This window comes from Oncorhynchus keta, chromosome 28, assembly GCF_023373465.1.
Source record: "Oncorhynchus keta strain PuntledgeMale-10-30-2019 chromosome 28, Oket_V2, whole genome shotgun sequence".
Taxonomy (NCBI): Eukaryota; Metazoa; Chordata; class Actinopteri; order Salmoniformes; family Salmonidae; genus Oncorhynchus; species Oncorhynchus keta.
Window position 1 is genome coordinate 55,508,688 of NC_068448.1, and position 26,087 is coordinate 55,534,774.

General features: G+C 42.9%; 1 protein-coding gene across 2 annotated transcripts in view; it reads right to left on the reverse strand.

Annotated features, from left to right (window-relative positions):
- The window catches only part of LOC118361575 (integrin beta-1-like), a 97,530-nt gene that overhangs the window by 21,845 nt on the left and 49,598 nt on the right, over window positions 1–26,087 (reverse strand). Inside the window, exon 1 of one of the 2 annotated variants that reach the window (XM_052483297.1) lies at window positions 21,852–21,914. The exons of the other annotated variant lie outside the window; for it this stretch is intronic. Within the exon in view, the coding sequence (XP_052339257.1) occupies window positions 21,852–21,899 (48 nt within the window). The 5' untranslated portion in view covers window positions 21,900–21,914. Of the gene's footprint in view, window positions 1–21,851; window positions 21,915–26,087 lie in introns of those variants that run through there. 2 annotated transcript variants of the gene reach the window in all.

The following is a 26,087-nucleotide window of genomic DNA, read 5'->3' on the forward strand; positions in this document are numbered from 1 at the left end:
CAACATCCGCAGAGTACGACCCTGCCTCACACAGGAAGCGGCGCAGGTCCTAATCCAGGCACTTGTCATCTCCCGTCTTGATTACTGCAACTCGCTGTTGGCTGGGCTCCCTGCCTGTGCCATTAAACCCCTACAACTCATCCAGAACGCCGCAGCCCGTCTGGTGTTCAACCTTCCCAAGTTCTCTCACGTCACCCCGCTCCTCCGCTCTCTCCACTGGCTTCCAGTTGAAGCTCGCATCCGCTACAAGACCATGGTGCTCGCCACGGAGCTGTGAGGGGAACGGCACCTCAGTACCTCCAGGCTCTGATCAGGCCCTACACCCAAACAAGGGCACTGCGTTCATCCACCTCTGGCCTGCTCGCCTCCCTACCACTGAGGAAGTACAGTTCCCGCCAGCCCAGTCAAAACTGTTCGCTGCTCTGGCCCCCAATGGTGGAACAAACTCCCTCACGACGCCAGGACAGCGGAGTCAATCACCACCTTCCGGAGACACCTGAAACCCCACCTCTTCAAGGAATACCTAGGATAGGGTAAGTAAGGGTAAGTAATCCTTCTCACCCCCCTTCTCCCCCAACAAGATTTAGATGCAAGTGGCTGTTCCACTGGTTGTCATAAGGTTTATGCACCAATTTGTAAGTCGCTCTGGATAAGAGCGTCTGCTAAATGACTTAAATGTAAATGTAAATGTATTGAGCACCGTGACATCAACTCGCCTTCCGAACGTTCTATTCCCAGCTTATTGTTCAACGTCACAATGCCTGCTTCACTATTGTTGGTAATGAGACCTGCTCACTCGGTCTGAGACCTTGAGTTGTTGTTCCCCTTGCTCTGCAAGGGCCCCGGCTTTTGTGGAGCGATGGGTAACGATGCTTCGAGGGTGGCTGTTGTCTGTGCAGAGGGTCCCTGGTTCGGGGCAAGGAAAGGGACGGAAGCAAGAAACTGTTACACGGACACCATTTGAATCCGGAGAATCTCCTCTTTGTAATTATGTAAGTCTGGGCAGCGAGCTTGTTTGTCATCGATCGCTAGACCAGAAATGGTAAAAAAAAAAAAAAATCTCCATACTTTTTCATTACGCGGACATAAGCACAGGTGACACCATGGAGGCGTGGATGTTTACTTTATACACAAGTTTAGCCAACGTTCTTTAAGCCGTTTTTCAGCCTTGGGTGAATTTGAACTCGTTCTATTGTCCAGCCTATAGATAGCCAGAGCGAATTTACAAAAGCACCCGAATGTCCATTGAGAGAGCACAACTACTACCATTTAGCTAAGCTAAGAATTATGAGAATAATCAAGTCAATAAATGTGGGGTAGTTAGATAGCCTATAGTTAATATACTGGCAAGTTTTCTGTATAACTACTAACGTTAGGTAGCTAGCTAACATACCGGTACTGAAAGCATAATGATATGCTATGTGGTTCGTAAAGGACAGTGTAGCTAACAAATTGTCAGCCAACATAAAACTTGTAAGGTAACTTGTTTGAAAAGTCATTACTTTATTACATTGAGTAGCAAGCTACCCATTGGTCATAGGGCAAATCTGGTCTGTGATAGGAGGGGGGTTTCACACCTAGCTTAGCTACTAGACTATTCTTTAGTAAAGGTTGAATAGTCTATTGTTCAGCTATTAGCCCTCATCATTCTGCTCCTGAGTGGCTCTCTTGTGGGCGTGCTGGCAGGATATGGCAGCATCTTCGGTTGTGTGTCAAGAATTCTGCATACAGTAGCACGTTTATATGAAGGTATGGTTATTATATGCTATGGAGGTACATTTGTTTCTTTTTGTCGAGTAAAACTTTTTTAAAATGTAAAAATAATTGTTCTGAAAGCAACTTTTTTCTTCCGACAAAGGAAGTCAAAGCGGACACCGCCTTGACGTATCCTAAAAATGACATCTGCTCCGTTAGATTGAACGGTCGTATCTCAGTTATTGTTTTCATAGCTATAAAAAATAAGGTCGAAACTGTAGATATTGCCAGATGTTCACTGTCCGAGGAACAGGCCGTGGAAGCTTTATTGCTGGCAAAAGTATCCATAACCAGAGGTAATTCAAGTGTGTTTTTCTCCATCTATGCCTGTCTTGTTGTACATGGAACCTGTCTTACATGCATTTAATTAAAAGACCTTTAAGTTGTCAGCTGCTAATTTTCAGATTTACACCACATGAACACAGCCATTTTCACTGGACTCTGTTGCTGCCAAGTCATGCTTTCCCTGGGGGTTAGCCTTGCAATAACCAAGTGCTGAGACACACAGCCCCCTATATTTAAATGTTTCAGGTACACTCCGATAAGTGTCTGCGTCACATACAGTATCTTCTATTGTTTATCCTCATGTGTCTGCTTTTCAGCATAAAGTACTCTGTAGCCACTTAGTGTGGACACCAGATGAGACCACACACACAAGAACAGCCTCTCTTCTTCACTTCATCCTTCTCCGTAAATCCTGTAGGTTATATCAGCTGTTTTGGTGAACCCCTCCCGCATCTGAACAGGCTGACAGAGGGCACATCATGATCATAGGTGAGATGTCACTTGGTCGGGTCAACAGGAAGTATTAAAGATGCTTTACATTGAAATAAGAATAAATGAAAAGAAAAAGGGGCTTCATCATGCTCTCTGTCACTCGTCTGCAGGTATGTTTTGATGTGAGATAGGAAGCCAGTCCCATCATCGCCACCTCACCTGCTCTTAAAATAACCTTCGGGCCAACTGGGGGGCCCACGGTTGGTTAGGAGACACTGCAATTTTGATGAACTGAGAGAATATTAGGGTAGCACTGTAATTCAGGAATCATATGCTGTCTGCCGCTGTTCTTACCCCTTTCCCTTTCTGTCTTCTACACCTCTCTGTTCTTACCTCTTTCCCTTTCTGTCTTCTACACCTCTCTCCCCACCTTGCCGGTCTTCCTCGTTTTATAATGCACACCATATGTGCATTGAAGTACAGATTGAACTTGTATTTCTAATATTACAATTATCATAATGTATTTATAACACCTGGATAATGAACTTCTTTCAATAAAGCGTTTCACATTCTCCACTGGTTGAAATGAAGTATCTCATTGTAATACAATCTATCCTGTGTCCTCGGATTCTAACAGATGGCGTTAGATATGCAGAGTTTTTCGGTGTATATGTGAATTACAAATCAATCATGTTTCTAGTCTATTGCATAGTTAATGTGTAATCATTGACGTCCCAGGAGCAGGAGTGTTAAACACTATATAATTGTAATGCAGGCACAGCATCAATCAAATAATGGAGTTTGATGACTGAAAAAGAATGTCTGAGATTCATACCTGAATCGCACCTTTATTTGCCAAGGAAGAGTACATGATCAGTGACTATATTCTATGTACAGGCTACAATGTGGGAATCTCATGTGGTAATATCTACAGTACGTGTGTGTATATAGGACTTGCATCCTTGGCACAAAGTCATTATATTCTACTCTATCATAGGCTTCATTAATATCATTCAGATTTGACGTTGATGCGACTATGATAGCTGAGGTTCATAGATTGGTACACATCCATAGGCATACAGTTTTATCTTCCATTACACAATAAGAAAGTAAATAGTTAGCTCTGTTACTTCAGCTGCATTGCAAGGAAAGCTTACACAATTGTACATTCAATTTGCAGTAAATGCTTTAGCTAGTTAGATTGTTAACATCCACTGTGTCACAAAACGACAGCCTGGTTTTCTCAGGAGTCCCTAAAACAAACACAAAATACAAATTCATTCTCCTAATGCTAGCTGGCTGGCTTGCTAAATAGCGATTTTCATAAATTAACTCTGACCAAAAAACATGCATTAACGTTTGTCTCTACGTTAACTAACATATTCCTCAATTGTCATTTTTTTGATTGACTCATTATGACGACTTACATCTGGTTCCACCGTAATGTTTTGGTGGCCATCTTTGTAGAACGCTACAAGGACAGGGTGGCTCGTGTCAAAATTCGTCATTGGAACCACTCTGATTGGTCATGTAAAAACCTTGGGACCCAAATGCATAATGAGTGCTCTAACGCCCCCTTGTGGTGTTCTGGAGTAATGAAGCCATGACGCTGGGTACTTCTAAGTCCCATGGTGCAAGCTAACAACTTTTAAAGGAGGAACCACTGTAGGGTAACCCTGGCTAGCGCTACTCATCTAAATGAACTGGGCATCCAGGGGTTAATCGGACACTGGAGTTCCTGAGGCAGAAATTCTGGTGGCCCAACATGATGGAGGATATGAGATCCTTTGTTGCAGCCTGTTCCATCTGTTCTTAAAGCAAATCTTCACGTCAGCGACCGGTCGGGTTGCTCCAACCATCCCCAGCCAGCCCTAGTCTCAACTGTCTGTAGACTTTATCACAGGGTTACCTCCATCTCAAGGGCTTACCACTATCCTGGTGGTCGTCGATCGGTTCGTCAAGGCAGTCCATTTCATCGCCTTACCCAAGTTCCCTTCAGCGAAGGAGACCCCTGTTCTCATGATTATCCATGTCTTTCGACTACACGGACCTACCAGGACATTGTCTCAGATCGTGGGCCCCAGTTCGTTGCATGATATTGGATGGCCTTCTGTTCCCTATTGGTGGCATTGGTGAGTCTCTCTTCAGAGTTCCACCCTCAGTTGAATGGGCAAACTGAGCGTGAGAAGTTCCTCCGCTGCTTCGTCTCCACACAGGCCAGCAACTGGAGCAAGTTCCTCATCTGGGCGGAGTATGCTCATAACACACTGCCGAACTCGTCCACTGGACTGTCTCTGTTTGAGTGTCAGTTTGGGTTCACCCCCGGTTCCTGAACAAGAGGCTGAAGCAGGGGTGCCATCAGATGAGGCGTTCATTCGATGATGTCGCCCACCTGGATCTGAGCGCGATCCTCCTTGCTCCGCTTCTCCGACACCAACATCAGGCAAACCGGCATCGAAGACCTCTTCAGCTCCTCCGACCGGGTCAACGGGTGTGGCTATCCACCCGTGATCTTCCCTTAAAGGTGAACTCGAGGAAGCTCTCCATAAGACCATTCGAGATCCTGAGTCGCATCAGCCCGGTCACCTATAGTCTCCAGCTTCCCCGGTCCATGAGGGTCTGTCCATACTTTCATGTCTCCCATCTCAAGCTGGTAAGCACCAGTCCATTCTGTCCCCCCACACCTGCTCCTCCGCCCCCTCAACTTGTGGATGGCCTACACGGTCCAGCTTCTGTTGGAGGCTCGTCGGATCAGAGGGATCCTGCAGTATTTGGTGGACTGGGAGGACTATGGCCCTGAGTAGCGGGACATCCTGGATCTGTGTCTTGCCTGGATCTGTGTCTTGTTAGAGACTTCAAACAACTACCTGGTGGTCGAGTATGGCGGTTGGAGCCGCTCCGGGGGGCTTCTGCATCCTCCGAAACACAAGGGGGGCTTCTGCATCCTCCGAAACACAACCCAACCTAGCCTCATTGCTTCTTGACACAATGCACATCCAACCCGGAAGCCAGCCCGCACCAATGTGTCGGCGTAAACACCGTGCACCTAGCGACCTGGTCAGCGTGCATTGTGCCCGGCCCGACACAGGAGTCGCTAGTGCGCGATTAGCCAAACACTCCCTAACCCGGACGACGCTGGGCCAATTGTGCGCCGCCCCATGGGCCTCCTGGTCGCGGCCGGCTGCGACAGAGCCTTGGCTCGAACCCAGAATCTCTGGTGGCACAGCTTAGACCACTGCGCCATCTGGGAGGCACCCTAGAGACTTTTAAATGGACTCAGGTGTGTCTTATTATTTCATGATTGTGTCCTTGTTAGAAGAGGTGTGTTTTTTGTGGTCCTTTGCAGAAGATTGAATTGCTTACCGTGTGCGTTCGATTCCTGAGTGAGTTTGAGACTTAGTGTTGGTTGTTTTTTCAAGTGTACGGTGATCCTGCGGCTACTGTATCTCAGTGAAGTACTATGTTTATCCTTAACCACTGATTCCTCGTCTGGCCTCTTCTCTGCACCTGGGTCCAACCTTACCACGTCACAGATATAGCCTTTGAGTTCTTCCTGGTCAGGTGGTCACATGGTCTGGACGCCTACATATTATAGATATAATCAGTAACTGTATTAACTCATGACATGGGTCATTACTCTCCTAATGGTCCCACGTAAGCTGTGGTTCTCTAATGGTCCGTTTAGCCAGGGAAGTCAGAGTGTATTTAGTCTCCCTGTCGTGAAAGGAGGGTTGAGCTGGGGACTGAGTGTAAAATGGAGAATGATTCATTGACCTGAGTAGTCAAAGGGGGTGGGTGTGTGTGTGCCGAATAGGGATCGATATACATTGCAGGAAGACTTTTGACCCTATGGAGCCGAGCTCAGCTATTTACAGGAGGGAGGGAGGGATAGATGGCGGGAAGGAGGGTGATGGAGAGGGAGGGGAGACTGCAGGCTAGTGAAGGAAGAAGAGTGCCATGTGAGAGGAGGTTGTTTTATTGAATTAGCTCCTGACTGTTATCCTGTGACACACTGAGAATAGCAGACCTCTGCCTCCCTGCCATCAGATAGTTTATTACCTCACATTATAACCAGGCCTTTTACAGATAGCCTAGAGAGAAATCAGCCTCAATGTTTCAACTCTATTTAGTGGTACAGCTTTAACAGAAGCTGTTATCTCAGGGTAGTAAGTTGGTGGTTTGAAGATATCCCTCTAATGGCTGTGCTTTGGCAAAGTGGGTTGGGTTATGGCCTGCCTGGTTGGCCCTGTCTGAGGGCATCGTAGGACGGGGTCACAGTGTCTCCCAACTCCTCCTGTCTCAGCCTCCAGTATCTATGCTGCAATAGTTTGTGTCAGGGGGCTAGGGTCAGTCTGTTATATCTGGAGTATTTCTCCTGTCTTGTCCTGTATGAATGTAAGTATGCTCCCTTTAATTCTCTCCCCTCCCGGAGGACCTGAGCCCTGGGACCATGCCTCAGGACAACCTGGCCTGATGACTCCTTGCTGTCCCCAGTCCACCTGGTCGTGCTGCTGCTCCAGTATCAACTGTTATGCCTGCGGCTATGGAACCCTGACCGGTTCACCGGACGTGCTACCTTGTCCCGGGCCTGCTGTTTTTGACTCTCTCTCTACCGCACCTGCTGTCTCTAACTCTGAATGCTCGGCAATGATAATCGAACTGACATTTACTCCTGAGGTGCTGACCTGTTGCACCCTCTACAACCACTGCTAATCATCATTGAACGTTTGAACATTTTGGCCATTAACTGTTATAATCTCTCAGAGCCTGGTTCCTCTCTAGGTTTCTGCCTCTCTGGAGAGTTTTTCCTAGCCACCGTGCTTCTACATCTGCATTGCTTGCTGTTTGGGGTTTTAGGCTGGGTTTCTGTATAGCACTTTGTGACATTGGGCTTTATAAATACATTTGATTGATTGAAATGGGTGAAGGGACAATGCTATTATGCTGATGGAGAAGAGATAAGCACAGCATCCATGACACAGTCCCTTAAGGTGGGGAAGGGGGTTGAGAGTGCACCAATGTGGAGAATTTACTAGAAACGTCCTTTCTCAGTACAACAGACCAACCCTAGCGGGTTTAGTAGGGAAGCATCCTATCCCTTTGGGATGCAGACTTCAGCTGGTAGCCTACAGGACAATCCTCTGCATTGTCTCTCGACTGAGGCCATCCATCCAACACAGAACTGTTAATCACCAGCATGCTGTCCAAACATCAATGCACATGGTTAACATTAAGGATAGAAGGGCTAGTGATGAGGAAGCTCAAGAGGAATTGTCCCCCATTTTACAGTGGTGGGAAGATGTCAAATGACCAAAATATATACCCCTGGCCTGTCAATGACAGCTAATACTACACAGTTACTGCACTGAGGATGCTGTGCACGTCTGTATGTTGTTGTTTGTATGTGTATGTTTTGTAAAACAAAACATAGAATTAAAACTTGCAAAAGAGTGCTGGTGCAGTCTCAGCACAGTACGTGGTGAGAAAAAAGTTCTGGCAGTCAGTACTGTATGGTGTTGAGTGAAGCATTCCTTGTTACCTAGTGTGTGTGTGTGTGTGTGTCCCTTCATGTTCTATATAGAGCCTAGTTGGACAGACAGCCAGTCTTCAACTCCCAGATTAGATCAGATGGACTAGGGCCTCTGACTGACTGAAATTCAGTTATTGATGAGTTGCTTTTTTGCTTTAGCTAAAAGCTCCTGCAAAGTAGTTGAATTTCACACAACAACGATTTGTACAAATGGCCCTGCAAACCCGTTGTCCCAGATAGAATAAACAGCTGTGATCTCTGGACAGAACCAAAACCACAGCCTCTGTTGGCCCAGCACAGAGTTCCAGGGAACCATTATGCGTGAAACTATGCCTGTAAAGTGCCAGCGAGGGGTCAAGTTAGAAAAACAAAAGGGCTGCTTTATTCTATGATGCTTAGCAGCTGGTGACAGGAATGTCCTTCAAGTCCTCCACTGTCAGAGGGAAAGGAACTAGTGGACAGAACAATATGTAGACCAACACACTGGTACTGTCCAACCCCTTATTGAAGATGAGAACCGTACACATAACTTAAGAATTAGTATCTTCTGGCCAGATCTTTCACTGGGCAGATATGCAGCACAGGGGCCAATGGGCTGGAGGGAGGGACTGAGATTGATATGGTAACTTGACTAAACAACAAAATTTCTCAAGTATTTCCCCTTTTGGAGGGCAACATACATCTGAGATCTTCAGTAAACCTAAACTATGTCCAAAATTAGACATAGATCACTGGTCTGTAGACAGCACAGTGCAGATTCCTTAAAACCATCCAGGTGATAGGATATACTGTCAACCACACACACCCTGAACCCCCCACCCCCACCCCCACACCCTGAACCCCACCACGGTCTCTGACCTCCTCCCTATAGGCTGTCTCATGCAGTCATGAGTGAACAGGGAGTACAGGACGGGACTGAGCACGCACCCCTGAGGGGTCCCCATGTTGAGGTTCAGCGTGGCAGGTGTGTTGTTACTTACACTTACCACCTGGGGGCGGCCCGTCAGGAAGTCCAGGATGCAGTTGCAGAGGGAGGTGTTTAGTTCCAGGGTCCTTAGCTTAGTGATGAGCTTTGAGGGCACTATGGTGTTGAACGCTGAGTTGTAGTCAATGATTAACATTCTCACATAGGTGTTCCTTTTGTCCAGGTGGGAAAGGGCAGTGTGGAATGCAATAGAGATTGCATTATCTGTGGATCTGTTGGGGCAGTAGGCAAATGGGAGTGGGTCTAGGGTTTCTGGGATAATGGTGTTGATGTGAGCCATGACCAGCCTTTCAAAGCACTTCATGGCTACAGATGTGAGTGCTACGGGTCGGGAGTCAATTAGGCAGGTTACCTTAGTGTTCTTGGGCACAGGGAATATGGTGGTCTGCTTGAAACATGCTGGTATTACAGACTCAGTCAGAGACAGGTTGAAAATGTCAGTGAAGACCCTTGCCAGTTGGTCAGCGCATGCTCGGAGTACACGTCCTGGTAATCCATCTGGACCTGCGGCCTTGTGAATGTTGACCTGTTTAAAGGTCTTTACTCACATCGGCTACGGAGCGCATGATAACACAGTCATCCGGAACAGCTGATGCTTTCATGCATGCTTCAGTGTTACTTGCCTCGAAGCATAGAACGCATAGAACGAATTTAGCTTGTCTGGTAGACTCGTGTCACTGGGAAGCTCTGCCTGTTGGATGGTTCGTCGGAGGGCATCCCACTCCATGAAATCGGCAGCTCTAGTCTTCAGCTCAGTGCGAATGTTGCCTGTAATCCATGGCTTCTGGTTGGGGTATGTATGTACAGTCACTGTGGGGATGACGTCATCAATGCACTTATTGATGAAGCCAGTGACGGATGTGGTGCACTTCTCAATGCCATTGGAAGAACCCTGGAACATATTCCAGTCTGTGCTAGCAAAACAGTCCTGTACCTTAGCATCTGCTTCATCTGACCAAGTCACTGGTGCTTCCTGCTTTAGTTTTTGCTTGTAATGATTTGACAAATGGAGTGCGAGGGAGAGCTTTATACGTGTCTCTGTGTGTGGAGTAAAGGCAGTCCAGACTTTTCCCCCCTCTGGTTGCACATGTGACATGCTGGTAGAAATTAGGTCAAACAGAATTGAGTTTCCCTGCATTATTGTCCCCGGCCACTAGGAGTGCCACCTCTGGATGAGCGTTTTCCTGTTTGTTTGCTTATGTAAATAGTGTGGTCTACAGCTTATCATGAGATACTCTACTTCAGGCGAGCAAAACCTCAAGACTTACTTAGATTTTGTGCACCAGCTGTTGTTTACAACTATACATAGACCGTCACCCCTCGTCTTACCAGAGGCTGCTGTTCTATCCTGTCGAAAAAGTTTAAACCTGCCTGCAGTATGCTATTCATGTCGTCGTTCAGCCACGACCTGGTGAAACGTAACACATTACAGTTTTTAATGCCCCATCCGTAGGATATACGTCTATTTTATTATTGATTGATTGTACGTTGGCTAGTAGGACCGATGGTAAAGGTAGATGACCCTCTCGGCGTGGGGTCCTTACAAGGCACCGGGCCTTCATCCTCCGTCTCTTTCTTCTGCGAATGACGCCTTGTCCGACTCGTTGAAGAAATAGTATTCCTCCAGTACGGGGTGAGTAATCACTGTCCTGATATCTAGAAGCTCTTTTTCGGTCATAAAACACAGTGGCAGAAACATTATGTACAAAGTTACAAATAATACAAAAAAAAACATACACAATAGCAAAATTGGTTATGGGATCGTAAAACGGCAGCCATCTCCTTCGGCGCCATTAACAGCTCAGGAACAGCGATGTTCCTGAGCGGAGTAGAGCTGCCATATTTGGACAGGCACCAGCTTTCATGCCCCCTCTCTTCTAATATAATAATAATAACATATGCCATTTAGCAGACGCTTTTATCCAAAGCGACTTACAGTCATGTGTGCATACATTCTACGTATGGGTGGTCCCAGGAATCGAACCCACTACCCTGGCGTTACAAGCGCCATGCTCTACCAACTGAGCTACAGAAGGACCACAACCTCCCTCCCACCCCCTACTAGTGATGAGAGAGAGAAAAAATTGTTACAGTTATATATCGGAATATTATTTTTGACGATATATCGTATTGTTCTGCCAACATCACAATATTGTTTTTGAGCTAGTTGGCTTTACATGCACCAAAACTCCAATTTGTTATCAGCACTTTTATTTCCAAGACTGATCAAAACTTGTTTTGCTCGTCATGCTCTCTCATGTCTCTCTGCAGCAGACATATTGTGAGCAATATGTTACATTGAGGAGCAATAAAATCACAGTATTGAATACACACATATCATATTGCCTCCGTACTCAACTGGCGGACCACGGAACGGATCCAGAATGGGGTCAATACGGACCAGAAAAATTCTAAATATCATATAAACACACAAGACATGAAAGAATGCATAGAAATGCAGGAAAATTGCTCTGAAACGGCAACATTTAATCTCTATCAACAAGAGGGGTGTGAACAGTTTGGGGGAGCATGGGTTGTGAGGTGGGGGTTTATTACCACGCCAATAAATTACATTATCCATGCGGACCTTTGCCACCTAGACAAATTGTGTGACCGGACCTTCTCAAATAGTTCTTGAGTACCTCTGTCATATCGGCACCTGAGTATCGTGATAATCTTGTATCGTGAGGTCCCTGTCAATACCCAGCATTACCCCCTACCTAATAATTTCCCATGATAACCACCCATTTCCTTCTAAAAATACACAGTCCACTCTGACCACTCTCCCAGTTATTTTTATTGAGCTGCCCTCTTGGCCCGATCGCCATTATAAAAAGAGTTCTTCTGACCTCAATAGGACTTTCTGAATATATAAAGGTTAAATAAATAAAAATGCAGACCAACTGTGTATAAAGTCAGATGGGTTAAACACAATCTCTTCCTGTCTAGTGTAGATTGTTAAAACAGCTGAGCATCAGATTCAGATTGAGTTGCACTCGCAGGTCTTAGTCACAACTGAGTGAATGGCTTTATTTATTTAGATGCTTCCTTCCTTTAGAAATACTTGTCTACATGTCAGCAAATACTTCCTAGCAGCAGCAACAGTAATATTACAATCACAAATGCTAAGCTAGCTGCTTTTCTGGGTAAAACAGAGAGAGAACTTGGCAGTACTCCACTAAGACAGTGCTCCAGAGAGAGAGAGATTACGTCCCAAATGGCACCCTATTCCCTATACAGTGCACTACTTTTGACCAGAGCACGGGTCAAAAGTAGTGCACTATATAGGGAATAGAGGGCAATTTGGGAAGCATGTAGAGACTCGGTTTGTGCTTTCCGCATTCTCCTGTTGTTACAATAGAGAATGGAAAAGGAAAAACACTCTGGTTTACTACAGTCGCAGACCCCTGACAAACAGGAAATACATCTCAACTGAAATGATGCTGAAATATAAATCAGTTTCAAGATAAGTCATCTCTCTCTCTCCCCTTTCTTGCTCTATTTATGAATCACTCTCTCAATTCATGAATCACTCTCTCAATTCAATTTCAATTCAATTCAACTTCAATTCAATTTAAGGGCATTATTGGCATGGGAAACATGTTTACATTGTCAAAGCAAGGGAAATAGATAATAAACAATACATTTTTTACTGTAAATATCACAATTACAAAAGTTCCAAAATAATAAAAAATAAAATAAATAAAATTAAAATAATAAAAAAATGTCAAATGTCATTATGTATATGTACAGTGTTGTAATGATGTGCAAATAGTTAAAGTACAAAAGGGAAAATAAATAAACAAATATAGGTTAGGCCCTTTTCTTGTGGCAACAGGTCACACATCTTGCTGCTGTGATGGCACACTGGTATTTCACCCAGTAGATATGGGAGTTTATCAAAATTGGGTTTGTTTTCTAATTCTTTGTGGATCTGTATAATCTGAGGGAAATATGTGTCTCTAATATGGTCATACATTTGGCAGGAGGTGAGGAAGTGCAGCTCAATTTCCACCTCATTTTGTGGGCCGTGTGCACATAGCCTGTCTTCTCGAGAGTCAAGTCTGCCTATGGCGGCCTTTCTTAATAGCAAGGCTATGCTCACTGAGTCTGTACATAGTCAAAGCTTTCCTTAAGTAACGCCCCCCCCCTACTCATGAGTCAGGTTTAAAGCACAACCATGATATCATATATTCTCAAATATGGGGTGAGTGTGAAACATGGCTGTCACTGTGTTGAAAATAGCAGGACAGTGTTAACTATTTCTGACTCATCCACATGGTTAACACTCAGATAATAATCAACAGTCTCACAGACTAGACCTAGGAGCATTATTCAGGCAAGGGGGAAGAGAGACGTTTAATATGAATCTTAGCTAACGGCCACCAATCACTTCCATACAAAATATTTCCTGTTGCACACGACCCCAGATTCACCCGATGAACAGCTGAGCTATGATATTAATGAGTTCAGCTGCACTGAGAGATAAAACAGGGGAGATGAATACTATAAGCCTAGGGGCTTGCTCTCTGAGCTGGAGTTCAGACAGGCAGCAGCAGTGGTAGTCAGACATGGGTTCAAATAGTACTTGAAATTAATTTAATACTATTCTATTGGTTAATTAAGCCAGGCAAGCTCAGTCAAGCATGTTAAAAATGATTTCAAATAGTATTTGAACCCAGGTCTGGCAGGAGTACAGTGAGTCGTATCCCTAAGCGTTGGTTTGCTGAGTTGGCCCTTCCTTTGTTGGAACACAGGAAGCTCATCTCAATCACACAGGAAGCCAGCCGGCGTGCTGCCTGGAAACGGGCCAAATCCCCCTTTAAGGCCAGCGCATAACGTGGAGATACAACTGCAGGGAGGCCAGCCTCTGTGGACGCTGGAGAGGAGAGTAGCAATCCAGGGAAGCTAGTACACACACACACGCACACTCACACAAAGCTTTAGGGTGGTGAGGAGAAAGCCTCAGTAGTGGCTGAGTAGCAGACACAACCAACAGCCTCTATGGAAGCTGCATGGAGACTGCATGTGAGATGACTCCTATGGTAATCAACACCATAGGAGTCAACAGCTATGTTTTAGGGTTATAGGAGAGAGAACCTCCGGAGGAAGGGAGACCAGGGGAGCCAGTAACGCCACATGATTGTCTATGTGGATTGACTGTGTCTGACCTGCTCCTTTAAATCTATCCATCCCAAATCATTTAAGGTCTGGGAAAACACGGCAATACCGCAACAAGCATATTCAGAGATACCACAACCAAACATTGCATATCCTTAGCTAGTAGGTAATAACTTGGATAGCTAGTAGATAATAACTTGGATAGCTATTAGATAATAACTTGGATAGCTAGTAGAAACATCACAGCGAAAAAGACGACCATTAAAACAAGTAAATACTTACTGCTTGGAAGTGACTGATCAGGCTCTCAGAGCCTTGGTGTTGGAGTAGGATCAAAACCGACGCCCAGAGCTTTAACGAGGTCCCTCAGCCTACTGTAGGAAAGTCTGCTAACTGCCCACTACCGTGCTCCCAGTTGAGGTACGGGCTCATTTACTAAAGCTGTCTATTACCAGTAATAACAGAAGTTCTGTGTTACGTGAGCCCTTGAGGGCAAAGATACCTTCACTAAGTGCATTGTGACGACTACAGTCAAGCGGTTTTGTTCAAGTGTTAGGCCTACAGAACGTAGCCCATTTGAAAACTCAACTCACTCTATTAGGTCTAGGTTGAGGACTTACTGCTTGGCTTTCTCCTGACAGCCAAGTTAAAGTAGTGTTCTAATCAGCCTTGTAATACTACAGTCATTAGCTTTATAGGGTCAGCTGTGGACACCTTTAGGCCGGTTAACGCTGTAAAATTGGCATTAGGTTGCAGGCTCAACATTTGAACAAGAGGGCCTCCATTTCTCCCTCCATCAGCAGGGTGAAATCTCTGCAGGCAGCAAACAGTAAGCAGTCATTACTACACTACTTTCTCCAGGGATCGTTGGGGAAATAAATTCATTTCCATGTAAAAGGAGCATGTAAAATATAAAAGGGGCATGTAAAATGTAAAAGGGGCATGTAAAATGTAAAAGGAGCATGTAAAATGTAAAAGGGGCATGTAAAATGTAAAAGGGGCATGTAAAATGTAAAAGGGGCATGTAAAATGTAAAAGGGGCATGTAAAATGTAAAAGGGGCATGTAAAATGTAAAAGGAGCATGTAAATTGTAAAAGGAGCATGTAAAATGTAAAAGGGGCATGTAAAATGTAAAAGGGGCATGTAAAATGTAAAATGTAAAAGGAGCATGTAAAAGGCATGTAAAATGTAAAAGGAGCATGTAAAATGTAAAAGGAGCATGTAAAATGTAAAAGGGGCATGTAAAATGTAAAATGTAAAAGGGCATGTAAATGTAAAAATGTAAAATGTAAAAGGGCATGTAAAAATGTAAAAGGAGCATGTAAAATGTAAAAGGGGCAAAATGTAAAAGGGGCATGTAAAATGTAAAAGGGGCATGTAAAATGTAAAATGTAAAAGGAGCATGTAAAATGTAAAAGGAGCATGTAAAATGTAAAAGGAGCATGTAAAATGTAAAAGGAGCATGTAAAATGTAAAAGGGGCATGTAAAATGTAAAAGGAGCATGTAAAATGTAAAAGGGGCATGTAAAATGTAAAAGGGGCATGTAAAATGTAAAAGGAGCATGTAAAATGTAAAAGGAGCATGTAAAATGTAAAAGGAGCATGTAAAATGTAAAATGAGCATGTAAAATGTAAAAAGGGCATGTAAAATGTAAAAGGAGCATGTAAAATGTAAAAGGGGCATGTAAAATGTAAAAGGGGCATGTAAAATGTAAAAGGAGCATGTAAAATGTAAAAGGAGCATGTAAAATGTAAAAGGAGCATGTAAAATGTAAAAGGAAAGGAGCATGTAAAAGGTAAAAGGAGCATGTAAAATGTAAAAGGGGCATGTAAAATGTAAAATGTAAAAGGAGCATGTAAAATGTAAAATGTAAAAGGAGCATGTAAAATGTAAAAGGAGCATGTAAAATGTAAAAGGGGCATGTAAAATGTAAAAGGGGCATGTAAAATGTAAAAGGAGCATGTAAAATGTAAAAGGAGCATGTAAAATGTAAAAGGAGCATGTAAAAGGAGCATGTAAAAGGAGCATGTAAAAGGAGCATGTCAAATTGGGTGTCAAATGAAGCGAAGAGTCTATATTTTTTTGAGAAGTGAAGGCATATATAAATTGTTGAACCATTTTACATCGCAAAAATTTGGAATAAGCAAAGACTTTGATTCCTGGTTAAACAGATGGAAAAAGGGGTCTTAGAAAACATCTACCAGAAACATCAACATATATATATTTTATTTTACCTTTATTTAACCAGGTAGGCAAGTTGAGAACAAGTTCTCATTTACAACTGTGACCTGGCCAAGATAAAGCAAAGCAGTTCGACACATACAACAACACAGAGTTACACATGGAGTAAAACAAACATACAGTCAATAATACAGTAGAAAAATAAATCTATATACAATTTGAGCAAGTGAGGTGAGATAAGGGAGGTAAAGGCAAAAAAATAAGTAAATACAGTATAACAAGTAAAACACTGGAATGGTTGATTTGCAGTGGAAGAATGTGCAAAGTAGAGATAGAAATAATGGGGTGCAAAGGAGCAAAATAAATAAATACATTAGGGAAAGAGGAGGGTCCCTGGTTCGAACCCAGATTGGGGCGAGGAGAGGGACGGGAAGCTATACTGTTACATTTAGTTTTGGATCATTATTTCTGCATTCTGTAAGTTTAACAAACATTGGCCTTGTGCCTTGAAATTCCACTACCAAAAACCAACAAAGTATCTTTCAGATATTTTCTATTTTCATGAGGGAGGATAATGAAAGTTCACATAGTAACCTGTCAAATAGTTATGGTGTTTTTACTGATATCAATTTTCATTATGAATTGATAAGTGATTCAAACTCAAAATGTGGTAACAAAGTGTCTACAATTGAATAGGCTACAATAGGAAATCATAGTAGTTACAAACCACAGTTGGGTTCACAATAACTTTTAACAAGGCACACATGTTAATTGAAATGCATTCCAGGTGACTAGCTTATGAAGCTGGTTGAGAAAATCCCACGAGTGTGCAAAGCTGTCACCAAAGCAAAGGGTGGCTACTTTGAAGAATCTCAAATATAAAGTATATTTCAATTTGCTTAACACTTTTTGGGTTACTCCATGATTCCATATGTGTTATTTCATAGTGTTGATGTCTTCACTATTATTCTACAATGTAGAACATAGTAAAAATTAAGAAAAACCCTGGAATGAGTAGGTGTGTCCAAACTTTTGACCGGTAGTGTTTGTTACTTTCTTTTGCCGGCTGTCTTCACAGTTGCTAATAAAAACGATCTTCATTGTCAGCCTCCTCAGATCATCCCAATCTACTATTTACCAACAATATAAGGAGTTTGTCCCGTTTTCAACACCAACCTCTTATAGCATTGCAGAGGTCACCTAAACTAAGGCTGCATCCCAAATGGCACTCCTATCGGGCTCCGGTCAAAAGCAGTGCACTACATAGGGAATAGGGCACAATTTGAAAAGCCTAAACCACCCCATTCCTGTATGTGGTTTTGATGCGGTTTTTAGACCTGGATGTGGAGTTGCCATGAAATCACAAAGTGCCTCTGAGTCTGAGGGTCAAGGGGAGTGGGAGGGCAAACCTCCATATAAACTACTGAGCAGTTTAACCAAAACCCAACGCAATTTCAACTTAAAGAATGACAATTCCATCCTCGACAACAGAGACTTTTGAAAGACTTGAAACTGAATCTGATATAGGCTTGACCATAGAGATCCTATAATTCAAGACTATATGTAATCGTATGTGCTAAACACAGTAATCAATGACTATAATGTTTACATAGCATTATCTCATTCATATACAGTACCAGTCAAACGTTTGGACACACCCACTCACTGTAGAATAATAGTGAAGACATCAACACTATGAAATAGTGAAACTGACCGCCACAGGTTTTTATGTCTTCACTATTATTCTACAATGTAGAAAATAGTACAAATAAAGAAAAACCTGGAATGAGTAGGTGTGTCCAAACTTTTGACTGGTACTGTACTTTACAATAGAGCACATTTGATTCCTAACATCAGCACAAGATGATTTCATAATTAGACTGGAATAATCTTGTGATAATAAGGATGAGGTCTAATTATGAGCTCTTATTTTTCCACTCTCACACGGTTGAGGAAAGTCCTTCGGGAATTCCATGATGTGCTAGTTAGAGCAGACAGTGATTTACTGACAAACAAAACCTGATAACCATACTGTGATCATCTGTGGCCTCATACTACTCCTTGTGGTGGGTCAGGGTAACATAATGGTTGTAACAGGCAGTCATTGTACTACTTGTTTTCTACACAAATCGCCCGTTCAGTACAAACAATGTGTTTGAGTAACAGCCGATTCATCACTTCCGCCACAGAGGGACAGGAGAACACATATGGTCTGTGTCAGACGTACCCCAGAACGGCAGGGTGGTGTCTCCTGTCAATCAGATGAGAAGCCAGCTCTTCAACCGCTGTTATCTGGCGTTGGAGGTCACATCCATTCAGCTGGTAACTCCCCAACATACCGTCTCCTACCTCACACACACACACACACACACACACACACACACACACACACACACACACACACACACACACACACACACACACACACACACACACACACACACACACACACACACACACACACACACACACACACACACACACACACACACACACACACACACACACACACACACCTCCTCTTCTCCCTCAATTAGCCCTACCCCCCTTCTCCTCATCCCTCCTTCCACTCTCCCTCCTCTCCCTCAAGGTTATTGAAAACGCACACACATTATATCTTCCCTGAGAATAAATGGATGACTTCTTCTGGGGGACTACTTCTGCTGTGTACATCTCTATTCTCCCTGGATATTGACATTAGAAAGGGCTATTGATGTCTGCAAGCCAGACGCTACAGTGTTTGTGAGCAGACGGGATTGGTGGGTGATCGAATAAAATTACATTGACTTTATCAGGTGGGAGAGAGAGAGGCTGAGTTGTTCTTTGGGACACTCCTAGCTAGCCCTGATGTTATCTTTAGGTCATGACCCCCCCCATTGTACCTTCTAAACCGCTGTGAAATATATTTCCCATAACCAAAAATATTGTGTTTTCAGCTATGGAGAAGGGAGGGAAGGGAGGGAGAGACAGCACACAACCAAGCCAACTCACACTATAGTAGAATAATAGCTGCCATAGCTGGGTTATTCATCATCCAATATGATTACGTAGTACCTGTCCTGACTGTATCAAACTGAGAGAAGCTAGTTAAGCTAGCTAGCTAGGCTAATTGAGGCCTCATGTGCTTTCTCGTGCTACACATTTACAAACAACAACTCCATTCAGAATATTAAGTAGAAGCCTACCTGTTGGCTCTTGTTCGTTGTAACCTATCCTCTCCTCCTTTAACTTTTAATTCAATCATTTTAATTCCATCTTCCGTTGATTAGATATCTCCTATCTATTGCCACACACGGCTGTAGCCTACTGCCACTTTGATGACTTATGATTGGCCAACAACAAGCTACAGTTGAAGTCTGAAGTTTACATACACTTAGGTTGGAGTCATTAAAACTCGTTTTTTAACCACTCCACACATTTCTTGTTAACAAACTATAGTTTTGGCAAGTCGGTTAGGACATCTACTTTGTGGATGACACAAGTCATTTTCCCAACAATTGTTTACAGACAGATTATTTCACTTATAATTCACTGTATCACAATTTCAGTGGGTCAGAAGTTTACATACACTAAGTTGACTGTGCCTTTAAACACTAAGTTGACTGTGCCTTTAAACAGCTTGGAAAATTCCAGAAAATGATGTCATGGCTTTAGAAGCTACTGATAGGCTAACTGACATAATTTGAGTCAATTGGAGGTGTACCTGTGGATGTATTTCAATGACTACCTTCAATCTCAGTGCCTCTTTGCTTGACATCATTGGAAAATCATGAAAGAAATTGTCCAAGACCTCAGAAAAAAGATTGTGGACCTCCACAAGTCTGGTTCATCCTTGGGAGCAATTTCCAAACGCCTGAAAGTACCATGTTCATCTGTACAAATAATAGTACGCAAGTATAAGCACCATGGGACCACGAAGCCATCATACCGCTCAGGAAGGAGAAGCGTTGTGTCTCCTCGAGATTAACGTACTTTGGTACAAAATGTGCAAATCAATCCCAGAACAACAGTAAAGGACCTTGTGAAGATGCTGGAGGAAACAAGTACAGAAGTATCTATATCCACAGCAAAACGAGTCCTATATTGACATAACCTGAAAGGCCACTCAGCAAGTAAGAAGCCAGTGCTCCAAAACCGCCATGAAAAAAAGACTACGGTTTGCTACTGCACATGGGGAAAAAGATCGTACTTTTTGGAGAAATGTCCTCTGGTCTGATGAAACAAAAATAGAACTGTTTGGCCATAATGACCATCGTTATGTTTGGAGGAAAAAAGGGGAGGCTTGCAAGCCGAAGAACACCATCTCAACTGTGAAGCACGGGGGTGGTAGCAACATGTTGTGGGGGTGCTTTGCTGCAGGAGGGACTGGTGCACTTCACAAAATAGATGGCATCATGAGGTGGAAAATTATGTGGATAGATTGAAGCAACATCTCAAGACCTCAGTCAGGAAGTTAAAGCTTGGTCGCAAATGGGTCCAAGCATACTTCCAAAGTTGTGGCAAAATGGCTTAAGGACAACAAAGTCAAGGTATTGGAGTAGCCATCACAAAGCCCTGACCTCAATCCTATAGAGAATTTGTTGGCAGAAATGGAAATGCGTGTACGAGCAAGGAGGCCTACAAACCTGACTTCGTTACACCAGTTCTGTCAGGAGTGATGGGCCAAAATTCACCCAACTTATTGTGGGAGGCTTATGGAAGGCTACTCGAAATGTTTGACCCAAGTTAAATAATTTCAAGGCAATGCTACCAAATACTAATTGAGTGTATGTAAACTTCTGACCCACTGGGAATGTGATGAAAGAAATAAAAGCTGAAATCAATCATTCTCTCTACTATTATTCTGACATTGCACATTCTTAAAATAAAATTGGTGATCCTAACTGACAGGGGATATTTACTAGGATTAAATGTCAAGAATTGTGAAAAACTGATTTTAAATGTATTTGGCTAAGCTGTATGTAAATTTCCGACTTCAACTGTACATTCGCCACTTTCCTGAAAAGCAAGAGCAGTAGCACAAATGATACAATTTCTTTCTCCCTCTCTCTTAGCCATGGGCCTTCTGAGTCTTTTAGGTGATAACTTTGGAGCCTAAAAGCAGTAGTAGCAGTATGCAAATCTGTGAGCCAAAGGAAATGCAATTCGGTTTTCACCAAAAAGATCCTTTCAAAAAGAGCCATCGATCACTACTCCCTCTACTGCGGCAGTCGCATTCCAATGTGTATGGGTCCTTCCGGACAAGTCAGTTAAAATTATATATACCCAAGACCCATGACAATCATATCAGATCTGACCCAGACCTGTGACAATATTTATAATTCTGGATCTGGACCCGCTCATGTACCGGGTATCAGGGTACAGGTGGATCCAGGAAGACCTCTATAGACAGGGGTGATTTTTTTTGACACCACCACCCCCCCAGTAAATGTCGAACTGTCCTTAAAATATCCATCATATAAGTCCTTCACTCATGTGGAAAATGCATAGACTTATTGGAGAGTAATCAATAACGGTTGAAAAACAGGATTCATACAATTATCAAAATATAAATATTTACCTTATCGGCGGGATTTATTTCCGATGCAACATACGTAAATAAATGCATGCTCTTAAAAATCCCAGTTGTGATCCGCTAAACACCGTAGACACAGCAGCAATTGCTTTGTTGGTAACAGCTTTCTCCTCTGCGAAAAGTCACGGCCAATTCACTCCCTGCAGGTCACTCCTTATTCAGTTACTTCATTGAGAAAGGGAAAAATGCTGTTTAGTTGTAAAAAAAAAGTGTTGGCGTATGTAATATATATATATATATATATATATATATATATATATATATATATATATATATATATATATAATGTAATATATATATAGATTTAGCATATTCCCCTGGCCGCGTGAATTTATTTTTATTTTCAAAATTAGTCCGCAGGACTCTCCTCTGAAGCTAAGCTCCGCCTCCAAGGAAAATTATATATGACGTCATGCGTTTAAGACACGCCCATATTCGATGACATTGAATATTATGACATGCACGAGAATAATATACGTTCTACCAAAGCTAACACTGGAATAGCCTCTTCTTATCAGATACATCTGCCATGTATGGATGGGTTTTTTATGTGTTTCCTTTTAGGGTCATGTTCAGTCTATATCCCTTATTGGTTACCCTCTTTTTAATGGACATTGTATGCTTTTTAAAAATGACTTTGCAAGAGGTTCTTGGGAGAATTGCTGACATCAAGTACAGCTATAATACTTATTGCTGAGTGGACTGACTGAGGGGTTGACAACAGTTTCCATGTGGATGTTAGAGTCTGGTTAGGGTGTACCCACACAGGCTCCATTGAAGCTGCCCAGGTCTGACTGGGACACAAAGACACTGTTTGTGCTTTACAGAAAACCTTACTGTATCAAGGGCGATTCATTCGTTCTCATATTTGGACTACTCACGCTCACACAACAACTTAATTGGCTACGTGTAATTGTCCTTCTGTAGCTCAGTTGGTAGAGCATGGCGCTTGTAACGCCAGGGTAGTGGGTTCGATCCCCGGGACCACCCATACGTAGAATGTATGCACACATGACTGTAAGTCGCTTTGGATAAAAGCGTCTGCTAAATGGCATATATTATTATTATTATTACTGCTGTTCTGCATGGTTTTGGCTTTGAACCCAGTCCAGCCTCTTTTCACTGTTCAATCACCACTTTCATTTGTTTATGTTAAAAAAAATACCTTGACTGGTCACCTTGCTCCTTACCAAATGTGTTCTGGTTGGATTTAACCAAAATAAAATGCAAGCAAGAAAGTTATTTTGTATTCAACTATACTTATTGTATTTATTTTATTTTTCTTTATTAAGAAAATATGTATTCTTCAGGATGGAAGACATTGGTAAACTTTCCAGTCAAACAACCACTGGTGGATTTACCATTAGGCAAAAGTGCCTGCCTCAGGCCTCACATCATCAAGGCAAGGAGCCTCCTGAGCTGGGAAAAATATTAATATATATATATATATATATTCTCTGCTTGAGAATACATTTTACAATGTGGCCAAAGTCAATATATATAAAATTGGTCTTCTCTACTCTATGGAAAGGTGAAACTAATAATAATAAATAATAATAATATGCCATTTAGCAGACGCTTTTATCCAAAGCGACTTACAGTCATGTGTGCATACATTCTACGTATGGGTGGTCCCGAAACTCTCACGAACATGATGGTGTTCTCCGTTTGAGGGACCACAATGGAAAAAAAGTCCCTGACTTTATTGCGCAATCCTGGTCACTTTCAAAAAGATTTGTACTGTGTGTATATTTGTACTGTGTGTACATATACCGGTAGTCTGAAGGTATGTACTGTGTGTACATATACCTCTAGTCTGAAGGTATCCGGTACAGGGCATTCCCACGTAAAAGGTATACAGGTAATTCCACTGAATTACCTGGTTTAAGACCTCTTAAGGATTGGACCCGTTTTTTCAATGTTCACCAAAAACGACATTCCCAAATCTAACTGCCTGTTGCTCAGGACCTGAAGCAAGGATATGCATATTCTTAATAACATTTGAAAGTAAACACTTTGAAGTTTGTGGAAATGTGAAATGAATATAGCAGAATATAACACATTCGATTGGGTAAAAGATAATACAAAGAAAAAAAGGTGTTTTTTAATTATTTTTTTGTACCTTCATCTTTGAAATGCAAGAGAAAGGCCATAATGTATTATTCCAGCCCAGGCGCAATTTAGATTCTGGCCACTAGATGGAAGCAGGGTATGTGCAAAGTTTTAGACTGATCCCCTAGAGGTTAATCCCTGGGATCTATTTCCAGAGGAATGTTGTTCTTCGTCTTTATTTTCATTCAGCACTCTCATCAGGGTCATTACAGTTCCTTAATCACTGCCATATTGTATTCCCCTGGCCCAATCATGCAACTACTCTACAGTACATATTGTCCACTCCCAATTCCAGATGTTGACCTATCCTTCCTGGCTCTTGAATAACTATGATAATAATTCACAACTGTGGAAATGTTGTACTGTACAGAATTGTAGTCACATTAGAGAATAATTTATACAACTCTTTATAAAACTTTATTCAACTACAAGGGGATGGATTTTATTGTCTATGTTTTGTAATCAACTGTTTGTCATCATATTTCCTTTCATCAAGAACATTATCAGGTCTTGATTGTATTTATATATCTAAACAGTAGCCCTTGTGGAACTTTCTTGCAAAGAAATACAGGATAAATAGATAGAAAATGAACCCCAGGCAGTATCTTTTATCAGCTAAAGCCAACCAAGCACATCCATAAGAACTGCCAGGTGGCCAAGTTTGCAGGCCAAGGATGAGTTTGGGAAACAATCTATGCCTGAAGCTATCTGGTATGCAGACGTGTAGATTCTGGCTCTCATTTCCTTCTTATAAACTCAGCAAAAAAAGAAATGTTCTCTCATAGTCAATTGCATTTATTTTCAGCAAACTTAACACATGTAAATATTTGTATGATTATAACAAGATTCAACAACTGAGACATAAACTGAACAAGTTCCACAGACATGAGACTGATAGAAATGGAATAATGTGCCCCTGAACAAAGGGGGGGTTGAGATGCAGTGAGATGTTACCCCACTCTTCCACCAAGGCACCTGCGAGTTCTGGGGGGAATGGCCCTAGCCCTCACCCTCTGATCCAACAGGTCCCAGACGCTCCGGACTCTTCGCTGGCCATGGCAGAACACTGACATTCCTGTCTTGCAGGAAATCACCCACCGAATGAGCAGTATGCATGGTGGCATTGTCATGCTGGTCATGTCAGGATGAGCCTGCAGGAAGGGTACCACATGAGGGAGGAGGTTGTCTTCCCTGTAACGCACAGAGTTGAGATTGCCTGCAATAACAACAAGCTCAGTCCGATGATGCTGCGACACACTGCCCCAGACCATGACGGACCCTCCACCTCCAAATCGATCCTGCTCCAGAGTATAGGCCTCGGTGTAATGCGCATTCCTTCGACGATAAACGCGAATCCGACCATCACCCCTTATGAGACAAAACCACGACTCGTCAGTGAAGAGCACTTTTTGCCAGTCCTGTCTGGTCCAGCGACGGTGGGTTTGTGCCCATAGGCAACGTTGTTGCCGGTGATGTCTGGTGAGGACCTGCCTTTCAACAGGCCTACAAGCCCTCAGTCCAGCCTTTTTCAGCCTATTGCAGACAGTCTGAGCACTGATGGAGGGATTGTGGGTTCTTGGTGTAACTCGGGCAGTTGTTGTTGTCATCATGTACCTGTCCTGCAGGTGTGATGTTCGGATGTACCGATCCTGTGCAGGTGTTGTTACACGTGGTCGGCCACTACAAGGACGATCAGCTGTCTGTCCTGTCTCCCTGTAGCGCTGTCTTAGGTGTCTCACAGTACGTACATAGCAAATTATTGCCCTGGCCACATCTGCAGTCATCATTTCATCTTGCAGCATGCCCAAGGCATGTTCACGCAGATGAGCAGGGACCCTGGGCATCTTTCTTTTGGTGTTTTTCAGAGTCAGTAGAAAGGCCTCTTTAGTGTCCTACGTTTTCATAACTGTGACCTTAATTGCCTACTGTCTGTAAGCTGTAAGCTGTCGTAACAACCGTTCCACAGGTGTATGTTCAATAATTGTTTATGGTTCATTGAACAAGCATGGGAAACGGTGTTTAAACCCTTTACAATGAAGATCTGTGAAGTTATTTGGATTTTTACGAATGATCTCTGAAAGACAGGATCCTGAAAAGGGTCTGTTTCTT